The following is a 24,620-nucleotide window of genomic DNA, read 5'->3' as shown; positions in this document are numbered from 1 at the left end:
TCCCCTATGTATATAAAGAAAGAATTGGAAGCAAAGCTCCAACTCTTGCACTGGAGCTTTCCCTTAAAGATCATACAATCTAACTTCAGATATTGTAAGTAGCTCAAGGAGCTACTAGATTTTTGGATGGTTTCCTGTTCTTAAACCAAATTCCACAACATTTTCAAATTTACTTAACAAAAGTAGAAATGAAAGCAAAATGACTGTGGTATTTGTCTATGTATATGCAGACACAATCCTTTAATATAATTTTGCTCAAAGTGTTTCAGTTCCATTCGCCTACTGTTTCAGCTTATTTCTGCATATTGTTCATAATGAAGACTATGTGATTAAAGAATAAGAAACAAATACTATAGAGGAAGGTGTGTCTATTGCAAACTATAATCTCAATTTCAGTCCAAGAGAATCAATGGGCGATGACTCACGAATTTTAAATATAAATTATTTCATACCAGAAGGACAATGTGCAATTTGATCCAGTTTGCCTGAACTTTGGGCTTCTTAGCCGAGCTACTTGTGAAATGCTGCTGCTGTTTTTCAGAATGAACATAAAATGACCTATCAAATAAAACAGAAAACAACTTTTCAGGCTGAAGAAAGAAAGCGTTTCTAAAGGTTTTCAAAGCATTCACGGCCTCCACTTTAAATATGATTAAAGAGCAGGTATATCTAATGTCATTTCTCTGTTCCTAGGCCTGGCTTGTCTTACCTTCAGATTTGTTGCAGGTGTGATCCTGTGGAGGAGCTTGCTTCTGAAAAGCAGGTGCGAGAGCACTACTGGAACTTCTTACCCAGTCAAAGCCATCTCCATTTACACTTTCAATCCAGCCACAGCTCTCTCTTTCAAAGTCACATACAGCAGCTGAAATGAGGAGGCATTCCGTTTTATCTCCGTATATGACATTACTAAACAAGCTTTGCAGTATGAAAAGGAAATAAAAGGTTTCTAGTAAGTCACCGGTGTTCTAGGAAGAAGCCTAGGAAAGAAGTCTACAGGGCTTTGAGCAACCTGCTCTAGTGGAGGTGTCCCTTCCCATGGCAGGGGGGTTGGAACTCAATGATCTTTAAGGTCCCTTCCAACTCTTACCATTCTATGATTCTATGAAAGGGGTGTGGGGAGATAGAGTACAAGATGGGGTATTTATTTCATAATGGGTAAAACAGCATTCCCAGAGGAACAATCAGCCATCATTATATGCACTGTATTTAGTAAAATAAGTCCTTCCCTCTTAAGGCACTGCAGCCAACACACACAAAGCAGGCGAGGAGGTGCTGACAACAGGCCTCACATTTCTCATCCTACAGAGCAGGAACACAGAGCACGCAAAGCAGCAACAAGCCTTCTGCAAGATCTTTTAGGGAATCAGTGTTGGAGCCAGAAATCAAATCCCTTTTTTCCTGAATCTCAGCAAGTATACTAACAATAACAAAATCTTTCCTCTAGTTATAAAAAGAGTCAAGTTAAATATCCATGCATAACTGAGACACTATGTTATTGGTAGAAGAAGGAAATCTCTGAAACACAAACTACTGCAGTGAAAAGATCTGAAAAATATATTCAGCTGCTTTCTTCTGTTCTACATCGAAAGGAGAAGCAACATTTTAGAAAACGTGTCTAATACAAAATGAAGGAAAGAAAGGAGTGGAAGGGTGTCATGTCTGAATGAATGTAAATTGACAAATATTTATTATGTTAGAATGAAAAAACATTGAATTTCTCTCTTCTGCACTTTAAAAAATCCTCATTAAATCACAAAATTATATTTTTAAGCTCTGCAATAGAAAAGGCTTTTAATGGAAAACATTAAGAAAATTATTTCAATAATTTTTAAGCAATAATTTATTAATTATATACATAGAATAACTAAACAAATATTCAGACATGACTGTCAGAATTCTACCATTATAACACCTTTATCATAACTCCCAGTGGCAATACCATTATGGTATAGAAAATGTACATTCCAGAATCAAATGAAGTCTCTTGGAAAACAGGATTACATAAATGTTTATTGATGGAAGATATGGGAATTTCTTTGTTTTGTTTGTTTGTTTTTTTCTTTTTGTTCTTCTTTAAGAACTGTGTCACATTAACTTCTACATAATTTGTTAGAAAGAATGAAAAAATTATTAACCAGGCAAGTTAGTGTTACTGTTGGCTAGGGCTTCTAAAAATACGATTTTGTGGGTTATTATGCAAAGCACAGTTTTTAACGCTGCTTAAAAAAATAATCATTCATCAAATATGGAAGACCAAATAACATTTAAGAGACCAAAGAAAATATGTTTACTATACATACAGTATATGCGTATCAGAAATATCAACGATAAAATGATGTAGATCCAATATGACAAAAAAACAGAAGGAAGAAATTTTTTGATAGAATAAAATGAAGATAAAATATATACAAACATTCAAGGACCTAGGCATGATGGAAATCACTGAGAATCCACTGACCTAACACAATGGCAAGGAGAGCTATTTCTGATTTGTTTTTTGCTCGATAGAAGAAACTGTCCCATATTCCCAGGAGAACAGCAACAAAGAATATGAAAAACTTTGGACACAGATGATTACACCAAAAGAGGCAAATAAACAAGATAAAACTGTTAAGTCTGAGCCCAGACTTCTTGAATCTGTGACTTATAACAGAGACAAAACATAAAAGATGCAACAGACCATACATTTAACTTAAGCGTGGATGAATACATTGAGATAAAATAACCCTGAAACCTTCAACTGAATCTCAAACCAAGTATTTAACACCTAGGGAATATACAAGAACAGAGCAAGCTGGTAGAGCCTGGTGAAATGCACTTGGTTCTTGGTGCTTGATAACACTTCAATTACCTAATTGTCCCATAACCTCTTTGACTCGCATTTCTGTTTCAGACAGATTATTCAGAAAGAAAGGCTATGGTTTAGGTATCTCTGTAGTTTCTTTCACAGTGAACACAGATAAACTAATCTGCCTTCCCTTCTAGTACTTCATTTTCTGCCTTTCTCCTATTTCTTATTTTCTTACATGCTCTTTTTAACCATCAGATGGCCCTACAGATTCTGGAGGCTTTATGCTCCTCAGGTTTTTAAGGAATTTATTGCTAGTTTTTCTTAAACATTGTTCGTCATTCTTATGGTGTCAAGTGCTTGGTTTTTTATGTCCATTAGAATGCTCTTTCTATATAACTGAAGAGGAAAGTTCCTGATTTTATTGAACTAAACAAAAATAAGATCTGATGGCCATTATTCAGGCCATCTTGTTATTTACCCTGTAGTTCTCTGTCACTGGAGTTCATGCAATAATTTTTGTCACAGTGCATAATTTGCAAGAAAACAGATAGGAGTAACCATACGAGATATACTTTTTCTCCAAAATATTACATAAGATATTTGCTGGCAGAAGTAAAAAAGTTGCATTAATGACTTTTGGGTTCTATAGAAATTCTGAAAACGTGTGTGGTCTCCGGCAGAAAAATGTTGCCCTTTTCTCAATGGTCTTCCTTACCACGGCCTATTTCTCCTTTTACCTATTCCCCAGAACTCTTCTTTGACCCCCTATCTCAGTCCTAAGTCTCACTGGAAAGCTGGAAATCCTCACTGTCTTTCCTCATCCTCATCCTCTTCTCTTTGCCTGGCTGTTTCCCCAGCTCTTTGCTCCAGGTTCTCTCAAGACAGTATCAGTTCTCTGCCACTTACTGCCACGCTTTATACTAATCCTTCCCAAAGCATCACTGCTCCACATCTGTGTTCCTCATTCCTGTTCTCTCCTTGTTTTATTCTCTCTTACCAAGCATTTTATCTTTCATTATTGTTCCCTCTCCTGACACCGTATGGCTCTTTGCCCAGCTGGTCTTAATCCTTCCTCCTGCAGCAGCCTGTGTCCTTCCTGCCCTGTCTTCTTCCAGCCCCCGGGTTACTTCTTTCCCACACCAATAAGCTCAAGCAATGCAGCATCTGCAGTCGTTCCTTGTTCTTCACAGACAAAAGTGGTTTCCTGTCACTGTAGATGGCATTTTAGTCCCATCTCATCCTCACTTAACTTCTACAAACTGATCCTAATGCAGCTGCTTATGCAATGCCAGTCTCAGGTCCCCTTGAACTTAAGCCCGTTCCTGTGAGCTGGCTGTTGTTCCCGGCCTCACCTTTAAAAACAACTGGTTTGTCTGGCTGAAATGAAGGAGTAGAAAGCATATGAGACAGACATATTGGCGTGCAAAAATTAGATTGTGGAAGAGTTCCCTTGTAACCACAGCGGAAGTGCATCATAATTCTTTGGTTGGAAAAGTGAGCATTAAGACTCCACCAAATGCATAGGATTATACTTTAGAAATTATACTGTACATTTGTATTGGATTTGCATGGGGCAGTACAGGATTCTTCTCAGTGGTGCCCAGTGAAATGAGCAGAAGCAATAGACACTGGTGGTTGTTGTTGTTGTCCTGTAAGAGTGATCAAACACTGGAACAGGTTGCCCTGAACAGTTGTGTAGTATCTATCCTTTGAGATATTCAGAACCCAACTGTGTAAGGTCCTGGGCACCCTGCTCCAGTGGACTCTGCTTTAAGCAGGGACGTTGAACTGGATGGTCTTCAGAAGTCCCTTCCAACCTCAACTATTCTATGGTAATAGCAGAACTTTTTCCCTGTCTTCACTCTGGCCCTCAAGAGGAAAGATATTCTGCCTAGTGAACATCTAATAGTTATTTCTGGGTTTAGCTAATCAAAAGTTACCCAATTAAAGAGAGTGCAACTTCCTAACTTAAAGCTCTGTATATTTTGGACACATCTTTCTAAACAACTAAAACACTGGACATCAGTGCTCTAGCCAACAAAGTCTGGATACTAAAACTGTAGAGATACTACATGACTAGAAATAGAAGCTGTAATTATTGATTTTATCTGCTAAAAGTCAAATTGAATTTTATTTATCTGAGCAACACCTCTCAAATTTCCTAAGAAAAACTCTAAAGTATATGAATGGATTGTGGATTACATTAGCACCGAGAAGAAGTTTATGCTTTGTGATGCATAACAGTTGTGGTTTAACTGTAACCAACAAGCAGGACCATGCAGCTGCTCACTCACCACCCTCTCAGCAGGATGGGGGAGAGAACCAGAACAGTAAAAATGAGAAAGCCTGTCGGTTCAGAGAAAGACAGTTTAATAGGTAAAGCAAAAGCCACGCGTGCAAGCAAAGCAAAACAAGGAATTCACTCACTGCTTCCCATCAGCAGGCAGGTGCTCAGCCATCTCTAGGAAAGCAGGGCCCCATCATGCATAATGGTTATTTGGGAAGACAAACGCCATCACTCCAAATGTCCCCCCCCCGCCCCTTCCTTCTTCTTCCCCCAGCTTTATATGCTGAGCATAGAATCATAGAATCATAGAATCATAGAATGGCTAGAGTTGGAAAGGACCTTAAAGATCATCTAGTTCCAACCCCCCTGCCATGGGCAGGGACACCTCTCACTAGAGCAGGTTGCTTAAAGCCCCATCCAGCCTGGCCTTGAACACTTCCAGGGATGGGGCATCCACAACTTCCCTGGGCAACCTGTTCCAGTGCCTCACCACCCTCACTGTAAAGAATTTCTTCCTTATATCTAATCTAAATCTCTTCTCTTCCAATTTAAAACCATTGCCCCTTGTCCTGTCACCACTCTTCCTGACAAAGAGTCCCTCTTCAGCTCTTCTGTAGGCTCCCTTCAGGTATTGATAGGCTGTTATAAGGTCTCCCCGGAGCCTTCTCTTCTCCAGGCTGAACAACCCCAGCTCTCTCAGTCTGTCTTCATAGGAGAGGTGCTCCATCCCTCTGATCATCCTCGTGGCCCTCCGCTGGACCCGTTCCAACAGGTCCATGTCCTTTCTGTGTTGAGGACTCCAAAGCTGGACACAGTACTCCAGGAGGGGTCTCACGAGCGCAGAGTAGAGGGGCAGAATCACCTCGCGAGACCTGCTGGCCACACTTCTCCCGATGCAGCCCAGGACACGGTTGGCTCTCTGGGCTGCCAGTGCACACTGCCTGCTCATGTTGAGCTTCTCATCCATAAGCACTCCCAAGTCCTTCTCCTCGGGGCTGCTCTCCAGCCATTCTCCACCCAACTTGTATTTGTGCCTGGGGTTGCCACGTCCCAGGTGCAGGACCCTGCACTTGGCTTGGTTGAACTTCATGCAATTTGCACGAGCCCACCTCTCCAGCCTGTCTAGGTCCCTCTGGATGGCATCCCTTCCCTCCAGCGTGTCAACTGCGCCACCGAGCTTGGTGTCATCAGCAAACTTGCTGAGGGTGCACTCTATCCCACTGTCCATGTCACCGACAAAGATGTTAAACAGTACTGGTCCCAGTACCGACCCCTGCGGAACACCACTCGTTACTGGCCGCCACCTGGACATTGAGCCATTGATTGTAACCCTTTGGATGCGGCCATCCAGCCAGTTCCCTATCCACCGAGTGGTCCATCCATCGAATCCATGAGTTTCCAATTTTGAGACCAGGATGTCGTGCGGGACAGTGTCAAATGCTTTGCATAAGTCCAGGTAAATGACGTCAGTCGCTCTGCCCTTGTCTACCAAGTCTGTGGCAGTATTGTAAAAGGCCACCAAATTTGTCAGGCACGATTTGCCCTTGGTGAAGCCATGTTGGCTGTCTCCAATCACCTCTTTATTCTCCATGTGCCTTAGCAAGGATTTCAGGAGGATCTGCTCCATGATCTTGCCAGGCACAGAGGTGAGACTGACCGGCCTGTAGTTTCCCGAGTCTTCTTTGTTTCCTTTTTTGAATATTGGAGTTATGTTCCCTTTTTTCCAGTCAGTGGGAACTTCACCAGACTGCCACGATTTCTCAAATATGATGGAGAGGGGCTTAGCAACTTCGTCCGCCAGTTCTCTCAGGACCCGTGGATGGATTTCATCAGGTCCCATGGACTTATGCACCTTCAGGTTCTTTAAGAGGTCTCGAACCTCGTCTTCTTCTTGTACTGTGGGTGACGGGCATGACGTCATATGGTATGGAATATCCCTTTGGTCAGTTGGGATCAGCTGTTCCGTCTGTGTTCCATCCCAATTTTCTCCACACTCCCAGCCCAGCCACTGGTGAGGCAGTATGAGGAGCACAAAAGGCCTTGACTGCCCAGCAACAACTGAAAACATTAGTGGATTTTCAATACCATTCTCATCTCAAATCCAGAACATAACACTATAGCAGCTGCTAGTAAGAAACCCAACTCTACCCCAGCTGAAGCCATTGCAATAACACAGCACAGTCAGAAAATATAAGGATCTTGTCTACAATATTTGTTATTTGTGAGAATGCTAGAAACCATCATGGTCTATTTAAAAAAAAAAAAAAAAAAAAAAAAAAAAAAAAGCCCCAACTGAACTAAATATTACTCATGGCAACTCCATTTGAAATTGCATCATGGCTTTTATAGCAGTCGATAGTTCAACGCGAAAGCAAGGGACTCATTTTCAAAGATGGAAAGTATGACCATGATTTCTTATGCAGAGCAGGTAATTGAAGGAATCACAAAGATTTTTGAAGCTACAAATTAGAGGCTCCGAAACATTTCTAAGCTCTCTCCTGACTGTACACTGGAGAGGGACTCCAAGATGCACCATCTCCCTCTATTTTCCCACGTTAGTTTCCATGCAGAGAAAAACCAGGCACGTAACCCAGACAGGAGTCACAGCAAATCTGAACAGAACGTGTTGACATAGTCTAAATTACATCTTTGACCATGTTTGTGCACAGATGCTTTATTTCCTAGTCCAGCTGTGGTATCTTCACATCAAAACTGAGTATACAAAACACACAATTTAAATGCAAGTCTGTGACCCCTCTGGTTTTGGTGCTTTGATATTTTCTATCTCTCTGTTTCTCAGGTCTAATTGTCGGACCATCTACCCTTTAAGAAGAGGCATCTTACACATTGAAGCCACAGAATTACCAAATCTGTACAAATGTAACATATTTTCCTCACATATTTTAGCATAATTTTGTAGTGTGACAGCATGTGTGCAAAAGTGTGTGCACAAGTTCCGTCTGGTTTATTTTACAATGGTTTCCTGAATCACCTTCCAGTATCTTACAGATTAAAATTTTATTCAGTATAACACTGTGCCTGGTATTTAGCATCTTACGAGATATAAAATAAAATACTGCACTTTAAGCAACTCTTTCCACTAAATAATTAATCAAAGACCTTTTTTCTAGTTTTAATGCTAAGAGGGAATTTGTTACAGAAAATAAAAAGGCAAAAATCAGAATAGAATCAAAATGAAGTAACTATTTCTCAAGACCTTTTACTCTTAATTAAATTGCATTTATGAAGTGGTGAAAGCCTGGCAAATAGGACAAACATACACAGTCACAGGAGCCTACAACCCAGATTTTTAAAATTTTCACTTACGGCACTTGGCTTCATCATGGTTATTTGAACAGTCAGGTGTGAAATCACAAAATTTGTCAGATGAAATACATTGTCCATCCCCACATGAAAAAAGTCCCAGTGGACAGTAAAAAGGTGAAGAATTAACATCAGCAAATTCTGTTTTCCCTTAAAATTCAGAAAGGAAAATATAAGTGAAAACACACACATATTAAATACTAAACAATATTTTTTGTTTTCTTTGAATACATTAACATACATGGCTTATGGACCATATTACCACCTATGAAGTGAGCTAGATTATACCACAACATATTAATGTCTGATGTTATTAAATCATATTTTACTTCCCACAATAATTAAACGCTTGTGTGAAGGAGTATCAAAACCCCCTTAGTTTTACACGGCCAGGTTCCAGTTCAGAGGCGAGATGTTGTGTACATCAGCCTGATCTTTGCCCCACAGGCAGGAGCAGGTCTTGCACAAAAAAACCTTCTGCTGTAGCAGTGCTTTCTCTGCATTCAGCTCACAATGAAAATTCCAAGAAGCCAGAAGTTTGATGCTGTACCACTAGTGGCTTGCACCTCAAACCACACATTAGAAAACACCCCAAATTTCAATGAATGGAGAAACCCAGGACAATTGGGATTTTTTCTTCAGTAGATTTCTGGAAGGAGCACGAGAGGAATGACATGCAGCTTTTCAATTTTTTGTTTAACTTAGCTTATTTCAATACTTGTACTGTTATCCAGACAGACCTTTTTTTAAAAAGCCCTCCTTTCTAAAAATAATATCTTCATGACTGATAAGTAAGCAGGGGAGTTGTAGGGAAAATAGTTAAAGTAAATCAATGTTTCTTCAAATACCTAGCTAACATCAACCTGACTGCAAATAGGGATCAGAGAAGTCTTAAAAACACAACACTGAAGTTCTCTATTATGCCTTTAAATTTTCCAATAAAGAAGAAATTCAGACATCTGCTGGGTATAACCCTCAGTATTCCCACTGGCTATGTATGTGCCGGTGCCATTTTAGAACAGTAGTCATTAATATTCAAGAGGACCAGAAGAAGCAGTTTGATAGAAGGTTACAGTTATTTTTGTTTACATCCATTTGCACTTCAAGATTACACAGTGCAGGTACGCAGAGAAGTTTGGTGCGCACTTAGGGCTTGACAGTAAGGATGGGAGCACCCTCTTGCCCTAAAGATAATGCAGTGGAATTTGCTTTGCTTCTCTCTCTGCATCCAAGTCTAAATGTGGGCAGGTACTACGTAGTATCTGGAAATTCCCACCCCAGATTACTTCCCAGAAGTAGTGCAAACTACTTATAGCAGCTAGTGTGTAACATAGGATGAGAGGCTTCATTGTAGATGATTGATTACAGCAGATAGACTTTTTCCTCAGATTGTCCCCTACCTTCTTAAAGATATCTTCAAGTTGTCAGTCAAATGAATCAGAGTTATACTTAACAGACATTGGGTAAAATGCACTGAAAACAATCAAACTTACCTTCACTTTCCTGGCTGACACCTGGAAAGGATTTATTCACAACTCCACATCCCTTTGTTATACTGATGTCATCAACAGCAACAGTAGCGTTTGTTGTAAGAATGGTAGCTCGTAAAATAATCTTTAAAGACAAAGAAGTAAATTAGCTCATTAAAGGTGACATAATAAAAACACACACATATGTATTTACTACATGTGCTCAGGAGGTAAATACCATCTACAGCAAACTCTGAATGCCAGCCAGCAAAACCTACAACTGAGATTTGATCAAAGTCAGAAATTTACTCCTCAACTGTCAAAGCCATAACTGTTAAGTTATACACTTTTTAAAAAGCTATTCAGGGTTACCAAATATGATGGTTTACAACTCCATTTAATTGTGTTCACCTATATTATGCCCTCTGAAGTCAACAATATGTGGTACAGTAAACCTGCTAATTGTTTTTGTGATCAATGCTGCAAATTGAAGTATCTGCAGTTCTGCCTTTAGCCAACATAATGAGGCCCTCACTCTGATCAGCAGTTTTTATAGCAAGCTCATTTTATAAAAGCTACTGTGCTATTGCCACTTGATTTTTATTACGAAAAGGTGATTCTCATGTATACAATACCAAAACAACGGTGATGTTCTTTAATAGCTACATCTATTGAAAGAGTTAAATGTCTGGGTTTTTTAATATATGAGCACTAAAGAATAGAAGTTCTCTTTTTATATTTGATTATGAAAGTAAATTAATTCTAAAGGCCAAATTAGAGTAAATTTCTAATTACCTGAAAAGTTAAGTCCTCAGCTGCACTTTCTATAGGTATATTCACTTTTGCCCACTGCATTTCAGGCGATGTTGAAATGTCACGCAGTTTTTCCAAACTTCCATCTGATGCAGTTCTCTTAAAGACAGAAAGCTGGGAATCCTGAGATAACCAGTACCAAAATCTTACCTGTTGAGAGAGTTTTTAATGAAGCACATTAAAAACCATATCGCCAATCTGCAATAAATTCAGTACCAAGTCACATACGTACGCAATGACACAGAGTGACACGACAGGTCTAAGCACAGTCTTGGCATAATAGAAAGAGATGTATGAAACTATGGCATGTTGAGGAGCAGTATTATGTCCAAAGATAAAACCATAATTAAAAGTAAAGCTTATTTTTAAAACTTACTTTTAACTTGTATCTATCAACTTACGCAGACCAACTGATATGACCTCCCTTAACTCTTTTTAGCGTAGTAAGGACTTAGAAACATCTCAAAGATTATTTTCCTTCACCAATGCTGAATATAGGACAGCTTCATAAGCGTGTTAATCTCAGAAGTGCAACAGTCAAGGTGCTTATATGAAAGAAACCTTCTGATCTTCTATTTCCACAAGCAACACGACTGAAAATTATCTGAAGACAGGTGTTTAAAATAACCTATTTATCTCCTGAAACAAGTGGATTGACAAATATATGGAAAGGAAAAACAACAACTGTAGGTGGATGAGGCTACAAAAATCTGTTTGCCAAGCAGAAAAAAACCCCAGAAAACAGTCCGAACTCCAGTTCACTATGGTTCCCTTGCAATACACAGTAAACCTGATGCATTTAATTTTATTTATTAAAATACTACCCAGACAAAAACTGCAGGGAAAAAAAAAAGATTTTGAAAGACTAATATATTTTTTTTTTTCATTCTCCTGAGTCCTTCGTGCTTCTTCAGATAGCAAAAGTCTAAAATTTCTTCAACTGCAGACTCTCCACTTCCCTGCAAAAGCCTTGAATAATACTCGAATCTTCATGAAGGTGAAAGAAGAGCTGTAAAAATAGCTTTTCCCACCCAATTCTCTACCCATCTTCATATGATCTTACACTGCGAATCTTGGATCATCACACTACAGAAAGTTTCCTTTTATTTTTTAGCGTTATATCAACTTTTAAACAGAGTTAAAGAATACAGGCCATTTTGGCCTAGTAGCCAAATAAAAAGGTTTTTTTGCAAGACAATAATGAATACAAGAACACCCATCTTTAGCCTCAGGACAAACACAGATGCTGTGCTAGCCACCTCTCAGTTAGACATGAAACAATTAAAGTATTTTATTTGAGCAAGATAGCTGACACAAGAGGCTCTGCAGGTTGCGGAAAAGCATTATATTAGGGACTGTAACAGGCAAAACAGCCTGAGGGCGGTGGTGTAATTTTTACTTAATTTAGTTTACTGTGAATCAAAAAGAAAACCTTCTAATCACTGTTTGGACTACTGAGAAAAAAAGGAAAAAGAAAACAAACACTTAAACACACACTTGAGCAAACAGCTTTCCTCCTGCTTACCCAGGCCAGTTTAAGCCAAACTTTTAGCCTGTCCCCTTCCCCTTAAGACTTCCCAGTCTTAATTTCCCTATTTTTTGTTGCAGGTTATACTCAGTCTTGCCCAATTCCTTTGGTGAGGCAACAGGTGGAGCCAGAGGCTGGGTATGTGATCAGTGGGGTTTTTTCTGATGTTCCCTACAAGTTCACTTCCTCCACACACTGCTTCTTGCTCTTCTTGCTCTGCTTCAGCTCAGGGCTTTAACAGGCCATGGTCCCCCTGGGGTGTCCCCACTCCAACATGTGTCACCCACAGCCACAGTCTCTTGGGGGTATCCATGTCCCAGCATGGGTCACCCACAGCTGCAGTACTCTCAGAACCATACCTCCTCCAGCATGGACAACTTCCTTCCACAGGTGCATCTCCACCTCTCTTCCTTGTTTGTCCCCAAGACATGTTTTTATAAAATTTATGTATTTATTTATTTATAACTTTCAAGGAAAGTAGTAGTTTAAGAGTAACCAGACTCAGAGAGGAGTCTTTCTTCAATAAATTATCATATTAGTGTCTTTGTTAAGTCTGTGTGTGTAAAACATGCATTTTACACACATTTACTAAGGGTGTAGCACACCCTTAGTGTGCCAAGGAAGTTGAAGAACAGAATTGATGAATTTGAGAACTCCTTACACTCAAATCATTGACTAATAATCTGAAAATCATCATGCATGTGGATTCACTACCTTTCACTTCTGGACCTGAACTTAATCCATAAAACTGGCACATTCACCTAAGACACAACATCTGCTATATCTGAAGGGAGAGTTTCTTTTTGCTCGTGTTACATAGTGCCAGGTAGACCAGTGGTTACTGGTGGAAATATTCTTGTTACAACACTCTCTTACTTTTTTGTGTCTTTTGGCTTCAAGGCTGGTGGACTCAGTCTCTTAATTTCCCATAGCGTTTCTTCCCCCCCTGCCCTCCCTCATGAAAATCATGCATTATATAAAATTATCTCAAGACTTAATTATAAATTGAAATACTTTCATGTAACTTTTTTTTTTCTCTCACCAGAAAGCTTAAGGAATACAAAGCAGCAGCTATACAAACACTTTTCAAAATTAGTTGTTTGAAGAACTATGCCCTAAACAATCTAGATGTAAGGTTTATGTTTATAAAATAGCTTTTAAAAAAAAATTTGTTTTCATTACATAAGAAATAAAATTACCCTCCCTCTCTATGTCTACATGTTCTACTTTACAATCACTGCTCTGTCCATTAAAGAGCTGTAAACAGAGGGCTAGGACTATAAATTTGCTTCTACAACTCCAAAACTTAAGCTAAATGAAGATGTTTCTTAGCTGACATCTGCAGAATGACTCAGCTACAAGAAGCTGCAGAAAGAAGTTACTTCTAAGCTTCAATTGGCCAGTAAGGCACAATATAAAACTGTTATCCCTCAACTCCAACTTTCTTTCTTTCTTTTTTAAACAACTGGAGCCAAAGAACTTGTAAAGCTATTAATAAACATAGATGCCTTTATGTAGATCCTTTTATCCTCTCAGTGGGACATCCAACAGAGGGCAACATCCCACATTTATACGCAGGGAGCATAACACACCAATACACATCCTAATGAGCAACTGCTACTCCTTGCTTTTTCCCAGAAATAAAAGTCTGCAGGGAAAATGTGGCAGAAAGCCACGCTTCCAGTCTTCAAAAACATTCTCTTTTCAGACATGTATAGCTGGATAAGAATTTGGTCTAGTTTTTGTTGAATCTCGGAACTTCAAATACATTCAATACATGCATGCTCAAAATAAGTAGTTTATTTTCTCCCTTTGAACTAGAGAAATGTATGTGCATCCCTGCTGCATTTGGATTTGTTTTGAATGCAGACCAAACTCTGCAATAGATCTAACCAGAGTGATTCATTGATTCACACACCAGTTGTGCCCAGTTCACCTTGAGAGATTCTAAGATAAGTTAATCTGAATTTGGAAGGTGCTTATCTACTCAGTATCAAAGTCTACAAAAGAGATATGGAACTGCCTGAATGAATCCACTGTGTGTACAAAGGCTGTTGGTTTCCCAGGAATAATGCAACACACAGGGCTCCCATGGGATGCCGAGAGACCTTCTGTGTTCCCTGCAGCAGCATTTTGTCTAATTTCATTCTGTATCTATTCAATTTCTGATTCTTTACAATACTAAGAAGCCATGCGAAGATTAAAAACTGAGAGAGTGCTTTAAGCGACAGGAAGGTGTTGTTCTTAAATTGTTAAGAGACTTCTACTCGCCAGTTGCAAGTTGCAACTATTCAGCTGAGATCTGGTGACCCATCGAAGTGCAGATTCCGTGTCAGCTACAGTCTCAAGTAAAACAGATTTATCTAAGCCAACATTTGATTCAGGTCCCTTACACTAGAAAAAAAACTAAGAAGCCTAGGTCCTGTTGTAATAAAATTCTGCTATTTGTTGGGCCTTCCAAATGCAGTTCCTCCACACGTTGTGTTTTGAAAAAAAGCTTTCCTAAGTGCAATTACAGTTTCTGTTCTACATTGAGCTGAAAGACTAAGCAACCAGTCTAAATTTTATTTTGTTTCTTTACACTGAACACAATAAAATTATTTCGGCAAGCTCTCCCTCCTTTTCTTCTCTGTGTCTTCTTAAATCAGGAGGCACTATGAGGTAGCAGAAAAAACATAACACCGTAACTACACAACTTAACTTCTCCCCAGCATGGCATAAGCTTTGAAAAGTTACAGAATAGAAAACAAAAAAAAAGCTTCAGAAAAAAGAAAAAAAACCAACAACTTACAAAAATCTGCAGCATCTATTTACTTTACTCAGTGGCCAAAATGATAAATAAAAATACAGTTAGGAATGTTTTCTTTCATTATGTTCTTTAATAATATAGTTATATATATTTAATATATTTCTTCAAATTCTGTTATAAAAATATGTATTTTATTAAAAATTACAACATTCTAGTTGAAAAATGAAAATGCAGTTTTGTATCTAAGACTTTTCTACTTTTTAGCCATTCTGACCCATTTTTTTCCAGGTAGCAGCCTAGTTTCTCAGATCAACCACTGCTCTGGCTTGTTGCATCTGCATTCCTCTACAGAGTCACAAGACATTTGACCAAAAAAAAACCACTTCAAGGTAAACTCTCCAGTACTGTGCTGAGATCAGCTCAAGGCGTATCATCCTGAAACCACCAATTAAAATTCAGTATGTGTCTGGAGCACAGTAGCTAATTCTCTCTGGCCACACCAACATAGTTAATCTATATAGATACTTCAGACAACAGGTCTCCTGTTATGGGACACTAGAGGTGTGAGTCACGGAATCGCGGAATTGTCAGAGTTGGAAGGGACCTCTAGAGATCATCTAGTCCAACTCCCCTGCCAAAGCAGGGTTGCCCAGAGCACATCACTCAGGACTGCATCCAGGCGGGTCTTGAAGATCTCCAGAGAAGGGGACTCCACGACCTCCCTGGGCAGCCTGTTCCAGGGCTCTGGCACCCTCACCGGAAAGAAGTTCTTCCTCATATTTGAATGGAACTCCCCATGTTCCAGCTTGTGCCCGTTGCCCTTCATCCTATTGCTGGGAACCACTGAAAAGAGTCTGGCTCCATCCTCCTTCAACCCACCCTTTAGATACTTGTAAGCATTAATAAGGTCTCCCCTCAGCCTTATCTTCTCCAGGCTAAAGAGCCCCAGCTCTCTCAGCCTTTCCTCATAAGGGAGATGCTCCAATCCCTTAATCATCTTAGTTGCCCTATGTTAGACTCTCTCCAGTAGTTCCTTGTCTCTCTTGAACTGGGGAGCCCAGAACTGGATGCGGTATTCCAGTTGTGGCCTCACCAGTGCAGAGTAGAGTCTTTCCTGCCTATATACGACAGTGTGACTCTTGGCCAATTTTTGCTTGAAAGGCTGCTTTGACTGTGAGTTGACGTGGCCCTGATGATGTTGTCTGGCTCGGTTTCTCACAGCATACAAAAACCTGAAGCACAGTCTTAAATCTGAGTTACCTGGTGGATGCTTTAGAAAGAATAATAATCAGATACAAAAATTTGGCAGCAAAGCAGTAAAAAACCTGCTGCATCTCCTTCTTCCCAAAGAACTAGTCTCTGACTCCTTCCACTGGTATTGAAATGGAGCCAGATTTTCAACAGCAATACTTACAGCGTTACGAATACCAGATCTGCACATCAGGTGAGTGATAGCTTACAAAATGTGGGGACAGTTAATATCAATCTGTTACCTGACAGCAGTAAAGCCCAGAGGACAGCTTGACAAGCAAAGGGCTCCCCAGATGAGACATGGCCACCTTTGTGTTCATCTGATGTGAGCCACTGAAGTAAATGAATGCTCCTGTAAACAAAAATCAAAGAAATATAAGAAATATGTTATGTTCCAATGGTATATAGCTACCTCAGAGAGGTAACTATGTGCTCTATGAGGCACCTAAAGCTTATTTATAAATTTAGACAAACAAAACATCTTTGACATCAGTTCAGTCTGTCGATAACGAGGAGGGTCTTGTGACAGGCTGCAACAACCAATGTCTATGTAGGCAAAAACAAAATAGAACTGCTAAACACTCCTGCCTCTTTCCTCCACAGTAAAATTAACATGACTGAATGCAAGGGGAAGGAAAAGAGGGTATTTGGGCAGCTATTGCAAAGGCCACCCTGTCATGGTGCCTGCAAGCACTTCAGCCTGAGGAAGTAAATACAGAGCCCTGCAAAGGGAGTTCAGATGTTGCTTCTGTGAGGGCATTACTGTGCAGACCCACCGGATGTATTTTTTTCATCTGCCCTCTTTAGGAAAAACCGTAAGACCTCCATCCTCCAAACACTACAACTACCTCCCATCACCTCCGCACAGGAACCGCAGGAGCGGCAACACGGAGCAGCCTGGAGATCAAACAGTATAGATCTCAGCTGGGATCCCTAAAGGACACATTTTAATTGGCTTAAATAATGGTTCAAACAGAATGTAGAACAAAAATTAATTTCCTTTAGGGTACAGTATTCACTGTCAGGGCAGCCCAGCCAGTTTTAAGCATGCTAACAATGTTGCAAGACCATGGGAGCCAATGGAATGAGCTATATTTTCTCATGGGGTCCACAGACTTGACATTGTTGTCTGTGCTAGTGGGGATGAAAGCTTAATTAAAGATCTAATCTAAACTCTGGCAAACGAACTGCCTTTGGATTTGAACTACAGCAGATGTGCTTCAGACAAAGGTAGGGAAGGATAAACATCTTCAAGGGGCCCTAAAGCAGCATATTTTGAATGCCGTCAGTGCTGCCTTCACTGAATACTGAGAGTTTTTCATGAAAGTCTATGCAAAACAACACTAAAGGCTCAGTCTTGTTTGCGCATTGATATTACACATATTGCCTTACATCTTGGAAAATCAGCTATTGTGCTGCCACAGTCATACTCCTCATCCATTTATTTCCCATGGATACATAATGAAGCAGAGGGTTAAGTCCAGCCCCACGTGAATAATCGCATCGCTTTAGCAAGGCTGGCACAAAGAGGTGACATTACAGCTCCCTGTACAAACCAGCGTGCTGCTCTCCACGGCTCGAGGGAAGCTCCCCTCATTGGGATGCAAGAGTACTTCAAAGGATCCTCTTTTAATTTGCAGCTGAGGCTCTACAGCAGCCTTGTTAAGATCTTCATTAATCAAAATTTACTGCTGCCCTCCCCAGGAGAGAAGAGAGATGAGCACTGTGGTATCAGAGGCAACTGTTGCAACCTGAAGGACCTTGATCTAATGCTGGCAAAAACTTGCTCAAATTCTGGAAGCCTAATTCTAAAGCTGTAATGTAGCTGCAGCAGGCACAGTGATAGATGGGTACAAAACCACCTCGGAAAGACCTTTGCACTAGCTTATGTGGGGAATGCATCATTACCAGGCTTGAGAGGTTCTGCATGGTAACCTCAAGTCTGCTTGAGCCTTCAACTTTCAGCAACATATAAAGATGTGAACCTAACTTGTAATGAGTCAGGTATCGAAGCAGCTTAAGTGCAGCAGCACATAATTCCATATGGGCTGATTTAACACGCTGCTTAGAGCAGATGTTTCTACCAGCAGCCTTCATTATTACCACATTACACCTAAGGTCTCAGCAGCACCTAAAATAACCCACATGGGAAAGACACAGGCATCTCAGTGCCCTTCTCTGGAGCTGTGAGAGTTCAGAAGCTGTGACACAGTAACGCTTGCAGACAATACAGTGATGCAGATCAAATACCACTCTAGAGAGACAATAAAATGAAATATCAAATAGTTGCTGAGAAAGTGAATAGTAACTTTGGTGCACTTCATCACTTGGGGACCAAAGGAAAAAAAGGCATATGATTATGCAGTTAGAATTGTTATATAGCATGCACACACATACTCGCACCCCACTAGAGTTTGCTCGGGCGAATTTTAATCCTGGAATTCCTCTACCTTTCAATGCTCGAGGTGGAACACTTAATATTTCACATACAAGAGAAGCGTGGAGGTCTGGCTATAAGATGTTATACATCATTTAAAAAATTTAACTTAAAGGGGTATTGAACTGTAGACCCAGATTTTAAAGTAATCTAATCACTGGAAGCAGTGTAATAGACACATTTTAAAAAAGTGAAATAACAAATATTTACCAATATTATTTGACAATGACAAACATGCTAGGCAGTTTTAGTTTTATACAGTATGCTGTAATAACACTTTCATTTTGGAAAAATACTTTAAAACAACCCTCTACTGGAATAAACTTTTTCCAGCTGAACACATTTTATAGCAACTATGGGCTGAAGGAAGAACAACTGTTCAGAGGATGTTACATTCACTGTATTTTTCCCCAGACAAAACTAATTAATTTACCTGCACTCTGCAAAAAGCTAGAGTCATATTTTTTCCAAATATTTTCAAGAATGGCCCCTGTGTGAATATTTGATACAAATATGACTTGCGTGAACGAAGTTAGCTATGTCAGTTCAAAGGTCAGTATCTCAAAAAAATAAGGCTGCAGGAAGCCTCATACCTCATTGTTTGTCCCAGCAGAAAATGAAGGTCACAAAGGCATAATAACCAAATCACATCTAAAAAAGAGCATCCCCAGAAGACCAGCATTCTGTAGCATGTTACCTATATTACATGCATACTACGTAGCACCCATTTCAAATCAGTTTTTATTATCAGTCTGTCACCATTTTCAAGTACAAATACTCCTCCTCTTATCACAGAAGGAGGAAAATAATAAAAGAAATCTCACCATGTCCAGTATTAGTTGCATGACCTCTGCCAGGGAGTCTCCTGTTGAGGGGAGCCTGTTCCTTCATTATGTTCCAGCCAGCATCACCTAGGCTTAGTGGCTTCCATCCACAGAGGTCAGTCTCGAAATCACATATAGTGTAATTAGCTGCTGTAAGAAGAACAAGAGATCCTTAAGTTGAACTTAATACAACAGTTTAATATCAAAACTATGACTGGTTTGTATTTGGGTGTACAGAAAGTCTTAAAGAAGCACTGGTGTGTTTCACTGAAATCCAGGTGATTCAGATGGACAAAAAGTTCTAGAATACAGGTAACAGGTCAGGCAGGCCCTTCTCAGTCAAACTCGGAACAATCAGAACTCAGAAGGAAATCCCCTATGAGAGAATAAACTATATCATATTAAATATGAGACCTGTACATAGGCTGCTGATAGATTATGAAAGTAACATTATATATTTTTAGCAGATGAATTTTACTGGAAAGTTAATTATGAATGTGTGGGAAAAAAATCAAATTTATTTAGTGCTTTAAATATACTGAAAGTAAAGATGAATTAAGCTTCCACTTAATTTACTTTTGAAAATGAGATTTATGAATTATTTAGGTCTCCTAGAAATTTTTATTGCAAAGTAAAAGACCATTTTCTGCGTTGGTATGGATTAGACCAACTTAAACTGTGTAACAATCTCACATACTCTTTCATTTCTTGAGTGAAACTAATTATTTTATAAGAAAATAGTATAATCTAAGAGTTTTCTTTCCTAGTCCAGAACAGTTTCACAAAGTGCTACACTCAGCTCTTTGGGTCACTTACCACAATTGTAAAAATTGGGTTTGAACTATACCTGGCACTTTCCAAAATTTCATGGCACATTTATCCTGTCATATCAGCCTCAGACATGATTATACATATTACTCCAATTTTCAGATTGTACAAAACCAAAATTAAATGCATCTTTGCTGAAACACCACGGTAGTAAAGGTACCAGTAATGCTGGTAAATGTCCAGACATTTTTTCAAACTTTATTCAAATCCAAACACAATTATAAAGGTAGGAAGAACGTTCATGGTGGTGTGCTTTTTATTTTTTTTTTTTTTTTTTTTTTGGGGGGGGGGGGAGGATAAAAAAATGTGGCTCCAGTTTACTAAATGTGATAATGTTCATCATGTTTTTCATTGCAATTGCACCTGTGTTTTCAAAATTACAAGCTCTATAGAAACAACCAGTCATGCAGAAACACTGGGCCAGATTCACTTACCAAGCCCAGCCATATTGAGTTTCTGGAAGTGATACTTCATTTTTAAAAGTATTAATATGTTAGGGAACAGCTAGGCTATAAATGTGAGTTAAACCCTATTGTCTGAGTTACCAGTTTCACTTAAATTTTATCCCTGCTTAACTCTGAAAACTTAAGGTGTGCTTATAAATGCTTAATCAAGCTTGAAAAAAAAAGTTCCGCGCTTTGGCTGGAACACAAATCCAAGTAAGACAGTTTCTCAGTTATTTTTTCATGGCTCAAACATTAATAATCTCCAAGAAATGCTCCTTTCCCACCAAAATAGTGCAAAATTTTTATTATTCACAGCCTTTTTCTACATTTTTTTTTTTGAACCTTCAAGAGATTATAAGGAAGGTTTCACTATCTATAGTTGGGGAAATAAATGACTGCACAACCTATATTTTTTGAGGACTCATAATGCACTTATGTAAGTTAGACAGCAAAGCATATTTCTGGTTTATTATGTCCTTTCCCACTGCACCTCTTACCATCAGCGCTTATATTTTTTTATTTCAAAGGGAAGATTTCACTGGATTCAAACTGCAGAAAGATTTTCCACATTCTGAAAACAAAACCAGTTAATTCTCATTTTTGAACATTCATTTATTTATAATTCAGAAAAACAGAAAGGAAATTAGAAAGAAATCAACAGTCTGCATTCATTTTAATAAAAAGCCAAGGCTGAAAATTTTTTTTTTCATATGGGTATACCAGTAAATCTCAACTAGTCAAAGAGTAAATTATTACACCAGTTCTGCAAAAACAATGACTCCAGGATGTAACAGAGAAAAATATGTTCCCCAAGCACAACTCCTTGAATTTCAAGAAATAAGTGGAACTCATTAAAGTCATAAAATACGCTGGAAAGATTTTTCAATAGAAAACATTTTTCTACTTTACTTTTTTTAAAAAAAAAAAAAAGGAAACAAAGCACATATTCCAAGAGAATTGAGAGGTTAAATGGAAATGTTTTTTTCTTTGACTAGCTTACTCTGCCTTTCCCAGCTCCTCTTGATCCTCTTGGGGGAAAAACAAAGCTAGGCTGGTTTACCAGTCAATTAACATTACTTCAACTTTGCTAGCCTGTAACTGGATGAAGCTTTTCAATTCTACTCTGGTAGCTAAATCAAATGAACACAACTGGGGACACACAACTTGTGTCTCCATCAGGTTGTTGTTCCCCCGACTAATAGTATTAAATGAGGAGGGCTGCTACCCTCGCTCAGTGTGGCAGCACCCCAGCTCCTATGGAATTCGGGCTATAAACTATTTGTATGATAAGCAATGAAAGCACCTCTGCGTGATTAGTTTGGCATTTATATTTTGCCATTTCTGGCTAATATTCAATGTCATTTTTGGAAAGGGAGTCTTATGTTGACCACAGGTCTGCAGAGGGTACACTTACTTTGAGGTAACCGCTCTGGTGAAACAGAAAGATGATGCTACCCAGTGTTCATAAGCAATGAAGAACTCTGAAAATAATATGGGCACAGCTTCTTTTTCTCCACATGCACATACAAGATTGATGGATAGATACTGACAATTCCAAACAATTTATGTGTCACCACAAACACATAAATGTGTAGTCAAAAAAACGTTTCAGACTAAAAAATGCTCTATTTTTAAAGTTGACTGGTAATAAAAGGATTTGCATATGTGTTTATAGAAGGTTTCAAGGATTTGCCATTGTAAATTGCTATACTGTAAATGAAATGCAGTAAAAGGTATACAGCTTTAAAATTATACAACTTTCCTTCATTCTACATATATTTAATACATAAATGATACAAATCCTATGAAAGGCTGAGAATATTTAAGATAATACTAAAGATGCAGAATTAAAACCAGACAAGTTAAAGACAGGTGTTTTAAGGAAGTTTCTAATTAAGTTAAATGGAAGGTGATGTTCTTTCAGAAACAGCTCTAGGAAGTCCCACCCCACAATCATTTCCAATCTACATGAATGCTGATGAGTAGGATTGCTAACTACTGATTAATTTGGGATGTTTTTATATATACTGTGCATGTTACATATAAATAATGTATAATAGTATTAAATATAGTGCTTTAAATATTTGTTATTTGCCATGGCATTTCATGCAAAACTTCCTTTATATTAGGCAGGAAATGAAGCACAAAAGGGGTCTTCTTAATCCTTTAAATGATCTAAGTACTGTATGTCACTTTCTCCATTTTGAATATATTAACTAGACTTTGATAACTTATTATCAGTCACTGTGAAATAAGAAATCTGGAAGTGATCTCAAATAATTGGCGTCAAAGACAACAATGAAAATGTAGAATTTAATACTAAAAACATTAATTTCACAATTTGTCACATCATTAGATTCACTGATTTCAAAAAAACTACTCAAAGGTGGTGACTAGGAAACAGGTACACACATAAGTAAAGTTCCTAATTTTTCAATACTTATAAATTTCATTTACTTAAATATATATTTATGTAAGCAGGCAGAGATTAAATAGAAAGTTTAAGGATAATTTTAAAACATATATGTATTTGATCTTGTAATAAATTACATTATTATAAGACCATTCATTCCAAATTAACAAGAGCGAAGAGAAACATTGTTTTTTCCTTCCCCATTATAATGAAGCAAAGAAAATCCTCAAAGAAGAGGGAAATGCTTCACGTTGCTGAGTAAGAGCTGTCTGCCTTTGTTTTCATTCAGTGTGGAGATCTGTCAGCTCTTTCAGGACATGAGAGTACTTCATCAAAGGAAAATACTGAGGATGTGTCCAAGGACAGATGCTAAAATACCTAAAAGAATAGAGGCTAAAATATGCAGTATTGTACCAGATAGGAATTTTTACTGAAAATTAATGTGAAGAAATGTAGTGCACTCTAAATACCATGGAGGACAATTTCAAGATCATGTAGGAAAAGTACCTAATAGGAGGTAGGTACTCCTAGTACAAAAAGAACAAAAGACAGAAATAAAGGATGATTTTTCCTTTAGGTTTCTTTTGTTCAAGACTGCAGAAGATGTCAGAAAGATGAATTTTCTAAGCCAACCAAACTGCTGAAGAGCTATATTCCACCTTTAGGGTCCTCATTCCTGAAAATGAATATATGAAGTACCCAAGACAATATTAGCCATTTAAATGGGCCAACTTTAAAAACAGTTATTGTTATTTTAGAGATAGTTATTTTTTTCTATCTTTCTTTTAGCCAGTAGTCAGAGCAACATGCGACTACTATGGGTTACTTATATTTTAGAAGAGCACCTCTTTTCACCTTTTTTTGAGAGGTCGAGTATACTTTTGTGCACTGCTCCAACAAAATGATACATCTTCAACCTGCAAATGGCTCAACACAGAGCGAAGCACACAATCCCTATGTCTCAGGTTTATCCGAGTGTGATATTTTGTTTAAATTGAAGTGCACTAGGAGTTAGTGGAGAATCAGTGCGATGTGATAAACCAAAGGTAACTGCAGGGGCAGCAGCAGACAGGGGAGCACTAGGGCAACCTGTTGAAGAGGGATTTGCACTGTCTGGGGCTCCTGTCAGTCCTTGCCCCAGCACCCTAATTCTGGAGGTGCCACAAAGGACAGTGTTGAGACTCCCAGGCCATTCTCACTTTTCTTTCTTCTGCTCACTCTCCAGTTTTTCTAACCCATCCACATGAGCACGACAGAAATGATATTCTCAAGAGTGAGTGCTACTGCAATTTTTCTTTAACTCTAAAATACTGACTATATTTAGGTTATTTCGGCTTTCAGCTACACAATACCAATGCCCAGTGTCTGAAGCACAGGGGTAAAAATAAAATAAGAAAGTGTAATTCAATGCATGCAAAAAGTAACTGCCTGTAGGCATTTAGAGTTGCCTATATTTTCAC

General features: G+C 38.7%; 1 protein-coding gene across 1 annotated transcript in view; it reads right to left on the bottom strand.

Moving 5' to 3' along the window:
* The window catches only part of MALRD1 (MAM and LDL receptor class A domain containing 1), a 246,729-nt gene that overhangs the window by 186,250 nt on the left and 35,859 nt on the right, over positions 1-24,620 (bottom strand). Inside the window, exons 10-15 of the mRNA XM_074157371.1 lie at positions 19,474-19,620; positions 16,455-16,564; positions 10,667-10,834; positions 9,896-10,016; positions 710-862; positions 453-558 (exon numbers count right to left, since the gene is read on the bottom strand). Coding sequence (XP_074013472.1) covers positions 453-558; positions 710-862; positions 9,896-10,016; positions 10,667-10,834; positions 16,455-16,564; positions 19,474-19,620 — 805 coding nt within the window. The remainder of the gene's footprint in view (positions 1-452; positions 559-709; positions 863-9,895; positions 10,017-10,666; positions 10,835-16,454; positions 16,565-19,473; positions 19,621-24,620) is intronic.

The sequence above is a fragment of the Numenius arquata genome, chromosome 12, assembly GCF_964106895.1.
Source record: "Numenius arquata chromosome 12, bNumArq3.hap1.1, whole genome shotgun sequence".
NCBI lineage: Eukaryota > Metazoa > Chordata > Aves > Charadriiformes > Scolopacidae > Numenius > Numenius arquata.
The sequence above is the reverse complement of the archived record's forward strand: the minus strand, read 5'-3'. Positions and strand labels throughout refer to the sequence as shown.